General features: G+C 47.9%; 1 protein-coding gene across 2 annotated transcripts in view; it reads right to left on the bottom strand.

The window, feature by feature from the left end:
- Zbtb24 (zinc finger and BTB domain containing 24) overlaps positions 1–6,766 on the bottom strand; it is a 15,187-nt gene extending 8,421 nt beyond the window's left edge. The window contains exons 1-5 of one of the 2 annotated variants that reach the window (XR_003837821.1): positions 6,594–6,766; positions 5,090–6,069; positions 1,972–2,139; positions 1,411–1,489; positions 356–439 (exon numbers count right to left, since the gene is read on the bottom strand). Coding sequence is in view for 1 of the 2 variants with exons in the window: in XM_021174450.2 (XP_021030109.1) it covers positions 356–439; positions 1,411–1,494; positions 1,972–2,139; positions 5,090–6,038 (1,285 nt within the window). In the remaining variant the exon portion in view is untranslated. Of the gene's footprint in view, positions 1–355; positions 440–1,410; positions 1,495–1,971; positions 2,140–5,089; positions 6,070–6,593 lie in introns of both variants that reach the window. The other variant, XM_021174450.2, reaches the window with a different exon arrangement.
- Positions 6,767–7,303: the final 537 nt, after the last annotated feature.

Raw genomic sequence — 7,303 nt, 5'->3', positions numbered from 1 at the left:
ACTCACTTTGTAGACCAGGCTGGCCTTGAACTCAGAAATCCGCCTGCCTCTGCCTCCTGAGTGCTGGGATTAAAGGCGTGCGCCACCACGCCTGGCTTTCTAAACAATTCTTGTTGTCACCTTCAGTACTCAAGTGGCTGATAATGAGGCACTGAACCAGACTGGCAGACACCGTGCGGTGAAATGAACAAATGTTCACCCATGAACAGCCCTCATCAGGTGATCTCCATGTTCACAAGCCTTTCCCTTTGGCTTTCATAAAGCAAGCTTGCAGCCCACGGGCAGTAAGCACAGCAGCCCAGGCCCCGGCGAGCAAGTGCATGGCATGGTGGAGGCTGAGAGCGGCGCCCTGTACCTGTGTGTGTCCGCAGGTGCTTCTTCAGCTGGGACACGTCCATAAACTTTCGGTGGCAGTGGCTGCATTCTGGTAGTGAGTGGCCTTGCCGCAAGGATAAAAAAAGTGTCAGTGCATGCATGCTCTCCCTGCACCTCTTCAGTGGTTTGTGATAAAGAGCTCCCTGAAAGACAATCACTTTAGATGTGGCACTTTATCACCTGCTGTGTCTCAGCACAGCTGAGAGCTTCCCCTCACCCTTCTGAATACCCTTCTCTCCAAACACCCAGGTGACTGCTCACCTGCATGTGAAAGGTTTCTCCCCCACTCCCTTCCATTCTTATTCGTTAGCAGGAAGGAGAACAGGAAGGACATTTAGTAGATCAGAAGCCATGGGTGAGACATGTCCTTCCAGGTGACACTAACAACAGTCAATCAACCGAAGCCTCTTGGGCAAGCAGCACTTTTGGATATAGCAGTTCTGTGGTTGTTTTATATTTGGTTCCAAAATTATAGTACAAACATTAAATTGAATCTTACGGTAGTGCAGAGTAACGAGACAAACTTTGACTTTTTTTGGATTCAGGCGTCCCAGGCAGGCCTGAACCTTGAGGATGATTTTGAACTTCTGTTTTGTTTTTTTTTGTTTGTTTGTTTGTTTTTCTGAGACAGGGTTTCTCTGTGTAGCCCTCGCTGTCCTGGAACTCACTCTGTAGACCAGGCTGGCCTTGAACACAGAAATCCACCTGCCTCTGCCTCCCGAGTGCTGGGATTAAAGGCATGCGCCACCACTGCCCGGCTTTTCTTTTTTTTTGTTTTGTTTTGTTTTTTGGATTTTGAACTTCTAATCCTCTTGCTTTTACCTACCAAGTGCGAGGATAACAGATGTGTGTCTCATGCCTAGTTGTATGTGGCACTAGGGACTGAACCCAGGGCTTCACTCATCCCTACTAAATGAGCTGCCTCCTTAGCCCGACTGTTTGTTCAACTCTGTATGATGAACATACTGGTTCACAAATACTTTGTATCTGCACTTGCCCTGGCAATGAAATTTTCTCACCTTATTGGTATCGTACCTGTATGGACGCGATAATGGCTCTTTAGCTGTCTTTTCTGGCTGAAATATTTTCCACACTGATCACAGGTAAAAGACTTCTGTCCTGCCAAATGGAAAATAAAATTTCAACCATGCCAACAAACTGAAGAGAACTGGGATACTAATAAGGTAAATAACACAATGTCCAGGTTCCCACTTTCTAGGAGTGATAGATCTGTCTACACACCCAAAAGGTGGCTTGTCAGAATGTGCAGAACAATGCAAGACAGACAGACAACAGGGAGCAGTGGAGACTGGGGTAGGGTTGGACGTTTCAATGGTCCCAGAGGACTATAAAGAGAATTCTAAACTCTAGCATTTAAGCAAAACATTTACATGCACACTGCATGGCAGCAGCCAGTTATACGGTCTAGCTGAAGGCCACTGCTGCTCAGAACAGCATATCAGATGCATTTTCCTGTCTTTCAGTGACACCGTGTGGTAAATAACACCAAGCTGAGAAGACACTATTTAAATGCCAGAAATGCCCACCGCTGGAATGGGAACCTGGTATCCCTCTAGTGTAAGCCCCATTCGCTACCTGAGTGCAGGCTCATGTGCTCCAGCAGGGAGTGCTTGGTGGTCAGCGCCTTGCCGCACACGGTGCAGGTGTATGGCCGCTCCCCCGTGTGCATCCTGGTATGGACCTGCAAGGAGTGCTTCTGAGCAAAGCCCTTCCCACACTCATTACATTTGAAGGGTCGTTCCCCTGCAATCAAACCCAGGAAGCATGGTGTGAGCAAGAGCCTGTGCATTTTTTCTCTTCTTCCCAAATTAAAAATATACAATGCTGAATCATTTATGTTAAATAAATATTTAGGGCAAACATTCCAAGTCCAGCAGATAGGTGATCTATCAGCAATAAAAGTCTAGAAAGTGGAATAGATGAAATCAAAGCTGGCAGGTGACAGCCACGAGATGCAACCTAACCTGTAATACTCGGCCTCTAAAGGTTTCAGAATGGTCCCACTCGTGGAGCAGGTAAAGGAGAGGGACTTAAAGGGAAGGCTGACAACTACCTATACTCATTTTTCCATTCCACACACCAAGAAGACAAATGTCTCCCCACCAACCACCAAAGGAAGATGGAGACTGTTCTCTGAAGAGAGTAAAAGGGTCTCTGGGTTTTCTGGATTAGGGGTTACCTGGCAGGTGAGTGGCATCACTCCAGGAAGGAAAGTCAGAATCTCTTTGGGGATAAGGAGAACCCTCTTCCGTAGGCCTGGCTGCCAGGCCTAGCTAGCATCTCTAGCTAGGAGAGTAGAGGCATATTTCCTGGAAGGAGCCACAGATGCCCGAGGCAGGCATCAATAATGAGAAAGTCCCTGCCAGTGCCACCACTGCTTCACAGGATGCCTTCATACACAGAGACGCCAAGAGCTTCCAGCGCCCTCATCTTACACATGATTAAGTAAGTGTTATTAAAAAAAAAAAAAATCACTGCATTTGGGGCTGGAGAGATGGCTCTGCTCTTACAGAACCCTTGTTGTGCTCCCAGCACCAAGAGGGTGATACCCAGCCATCTGTAACTCCAGTTCTAGGCCATTTGATACTCCCTTCTGACCTCTCTGGGGACCAGGCATACAGATGATGCACACACATACATATATACATACATGCAGGCAAACACACATACACATAAAGAAATCGTTACAGCCAAGGGAAGCCTCTAATGGCAAAGACAGACACCTGGACAGCTAAGGAAAAACAGCTCTGTGTAGAAAACATCAGGGACAAGGGGCAAAGTGGCAGATGTCTGAAATTCCAGCATTTGGGAGGCTCAGACAGGAGGATCATGAGTTCATGGTCAGACTGCCACATAATGAGGTCAAACAGAAACAAAAATTAGACTGGAGATGGGATTTAGTTCAGGTGTTAAGCACTGTCCAAGGAAGTATAAGGCCCTGGGATGGGGGTTATAGAAAAACTTCAGTTCTTTTTTTAAAAAAAGGTAGAAATAGCAAACCCAGAGGCTGAAAAGTACAGTGAAAAGAAAGCAATGATGAACCGCAGGTGAATGTGAGGAAGTTACAAGTCAGGTCAGGAAACTGGAGCAGCAGCAGTTCTGGGCAGGAAGACCAGCGACACAGCAGTAAAACAGTGTGAAGTAACTGAACACAGTTTTCTGGAGTGACAGCGTTCTGACGTACCTGATATATACCAAACGGACCCGATACTTCCAAAAGGAAGAAAACATGCATTCTAAGGCTGACTGCAAATGTCGAGAATCCAAGAGGGATAGACTAAAGAGTCTAAAGATGTTTCCCTTAATTAAGTTTTATTAAACAATATAATGTTTTAAGTTAGGCACAACTTGGGTAAAAATAGCTAAAATGCAATCTAGTATTAGACTCCATTAGTTAAAGAGTACCATTAAAAAATAAAATGGAGCCGGGCGGTGGTGGCACACGCCTTTAGTCCCAGCACTTGGGAGGCAGAGGCAGGTGGATTTCTGAGTTCGAGGCCAGCCTGGTCTACAAAGTGAGTTCCAGGATAGCCAGGGCTATACAGAGAAACCCTGTCTCAAAAAAAAACAAAAACAAAACCAAAAAAAATAGAACCCACTACAACTCAACATAAGTTTGAGATTTTTGTTTTGTTCAAAGTCCCATAATTCAGGTTTTCAACATACGTACTCTCTGTGGAGCTTTCTTTTCTCACTCATGTATCCCAGGCCTGTCTTGCAGCCAAGGATGACCATGAATTTCGCCATCCTGCCCAGTGGTGTAGGGAGGGAAGCCAGGGCTTTGCACATACTGTAAGCACTCCGTAAACTGGCCCACATTCTTGGGAAACCTCAAACATGGATGATCCAGACAAGTAAATCAGAAGCCTGGGTGTAGGAAGCTGTAGCTCTCCCGGAGGTTCTAATGTGCAAGCTGAGTCACATGACAGCAAGAGAACGGATAAGAGAATAAAACACTAGCACTTAGATTTAAGTTTGTAAGTGACAATTAGAACCCGAGCTGACCTGAAACAGGGTGAACTGGACAGCTCAATAAAGAGCTTAAGGATTTCCGGGAGAGATGCACTGTCCAATATGGTAGCCATCAGACGTATGTGGTTATTAAAACTTATGTTAACTGGAACAAAATTGATATTCAGTTTCTCAATCTAGCTAGCTATAATTCAAGTGATAAAGTGTCTACGTGAGGCTGGGGGTGCAGCTCAGTTGTAACTGCTTGGGTGGCATGCACATGCTCTCTGGGTTCCAGGCCTACTACTGTAACAGGGAAACAAGGTCTGTATGTTGTTAGTGGCTACCATATCTGTCACATGAAGAGGACAAAAGGCACTTCAATCACAAGGGCCAATGCCGAGTCAGAGACACCCAGAAGATATTTACAAGATGGCTAAACTATAAAGATGTCCACAGAACAGAGCAAGAGAATGCTTCCGCAAAGATGAGGAACAGTCATGGATCAAAGGCAAGAACTGCTTAGTGAATCAGGCTTGAAGGGTCATGGGTGAGCCTGCACAGAGGGAGACCATCTCCTCATCTGCACACCGGAGAGAGTACCTACTGTGGGGTGACTACGAGACCTAAACACAACACGAAGGCTTTATTGCCATGTCTACCATGTAGAAACAACACAACCGTCCCAACCACAATTCTAAACTCCCCAACCAATCGCACCACGTCTGGAAAGTGGAGTTACCCGTGTGGCGTCTCTGGTGGATTGCTAAGAAGTGACTATATTTAAAGACTCTGTCGCAGTCTTTACACCGGGCCTCGGGACCGCTGGAGCGCTTTTTTCTTCCACATAGCCTCTTGGCAGTGCTCTGGTCATCTTCCTCTCCAAGAAGCTTGTAATCTTTGAGCTTGACAGACCTGCGGATTCTCCGCCTGCTGCACCTACTCTGGCTCTCCTGTCCATCCCGAGCCTTGGGGTCAAAGTTCTCGTCCTTTTCTGCAGGCACCTCCTCGGCGCATCCTGGCTCAGCAGCAGGCTCCGACCCCTTGTCTTCTGGAGTCTGCTCACTCAGCTTGACACTGTCTTCTTCTTTAAACACAAAGTTTTGTCTATTCTGAACTGAATTGTTCACTCTCAGCTGCAGCTCTCCCTCTGCAGCCAGTTCTGATCTCCCTTCCTGCAAACCATTGGCTTTTCTTGGTCTTCCCCGTTTCCGTTTCAGAGGATCGTTCTTCTTATTGGAAATAACCACCACTGGCGTCCCAGTGCAGTTCAAAGCTGGTGGCTTTGGGGCGCTATGGTTATCCTGGAAGTCTGTGTATGCCTTTACCAGGTCATAGACTTTTAAGAACTGAGCAGTAGCCAGGATCTGCTCCGTTGTTTTCTCACTGGCATGTAGATAACCTGTATAGATAAATTCCAGCAAGATGCTAAAGGTGTCTGCAACCATGCCTTCCAGCATGTAGATAGACTGGCCAATCTCGCCCTCTTCCGCAAACATCATTGAGAAATACTCGCTACTGGCGGCCAGCAAGGCTTTATGAGCTCGGAAATGCACATTCTCCACGATTAAAGTAATATCACAAAGAAAGCCCTTCTTCCTTTGATCCTCCAGACTGGCCAGCACAGTGTCACTGTGAGTGTCTGAGTGTACCATAAGCTGCCCACAGGGCTCCAGGGTTGTGTCTGCCATTTTCTCCAGAAGACTCTGAAGAGGCTTAAATCTGAAATAAGAAATCAATGTTTATTTAGGAAGAAGTATTGCCTAACAAGACTGTTCATGTTCCAGCTGTCACAACCCAGTTTTTTCTACACACTACTTAGAAAGCCAAGCCTTGGGTTCCTCCCCTTGTTGCGGCTACCCTGCTGGATGCCTCTCCAGTACCCACATAACCTCTTACGGTGAGGAATTTCCTCTGGAAATAGAGAACGGGTTCAAAAGTCTGCACGGCCCTCCGGTCCATTAACTTTGTAATTAAACTTTCAAAGTGTGGCGGCACAAACTTGGAGTTGGGGGGTGTGCTGCCTCGATGCTACACACAAGAATAGCTGTTTCGTCTGTAGGAACATCTATGAGAAATATGGGAACGAACCCACGCAAGGGAGATCTACGGTGAAATAACGCGCGGATTCAGAGGCCCCACTCTGAGCAGCGGCGCCCGGAGCTCCGTCCCAGGCCCGGCGCCTGAGTCCCGCGGACGTTCCAAGGCACAAGGCCCCGGGCCAAACCCACCGGCCGCGGACCTACCTATCAGGGCCGCCCCGCAGGGACCTGCTACGGTCAGCCCACCCGGCGGCCCAGAGGGCACTAACCGGGCCTGCCGCTGGTCCCCGCCCCCGCCACCACTACGCCGTAGCTCCGGACTCCCGGCGTCTGTCAACCCGGAAGCGCGCAAAGGAGCCGTAGCATCACGTGATCCCGGAGCCCCGCCTCGGGGGGCGGGCTTTGCTGTGGAATCCGGAAAGGGAGGGTCTGGTGCGGAAACCTGCCAATCTGCGGAAATTTACCTCCAGTTACCCCGCTGAGTCTCCTTTAGACCTCAGTAGACACCACATCCGCTGACTAGATGCTGAGCATAAAGACGGCGGTGGTTTCAATCGTTCATGACACACTTCTTATCAGCAGATTTTTACCTCCTGAGTGAATCCTCTGCCTCGCTTTCCTTCCCAAGTTACTCATCCTCAGCTCCTTGTTTATCCATAAAATGGAGGTGTTAACCCACCTGGTAGGGTTAGAATGAGCTTTTAGTAAGTGGCTTGGCTTGGCTAAAACGACAGAAACGACCGCTGTTTTTATTTAGATTTCTGGCACTTCTAAGAGACTATTGAGGGTTTCAGTTGTCTCAGGACAGTGTCGCTCCCTCTGAGACCTATGGGTATGGGAGAGTTCTCTAAATAAAAACCTGGGTAGGGCGCCGGGCGTGGTGGCGCACGCCTTTAATCCCAGCACTCGGGAGG

Source organism: Mus caroli, chromosome 10, assembly GCF_900094665.2.
Source record: "Mus caroli chromosome 10, CAROLI_EIJ_v1.1, whole genome shotgun sequence".
Lineage (NCBI taxonomy): Eukaryota > Metazoa > Chordata > Mammalia > Rodentia > Muridae > Mus > Mus caroli.
Note: the sequence above shows the minus strand (reverse complement) of the source record. Positions and strands in the feature narration are given on the sequence as shown.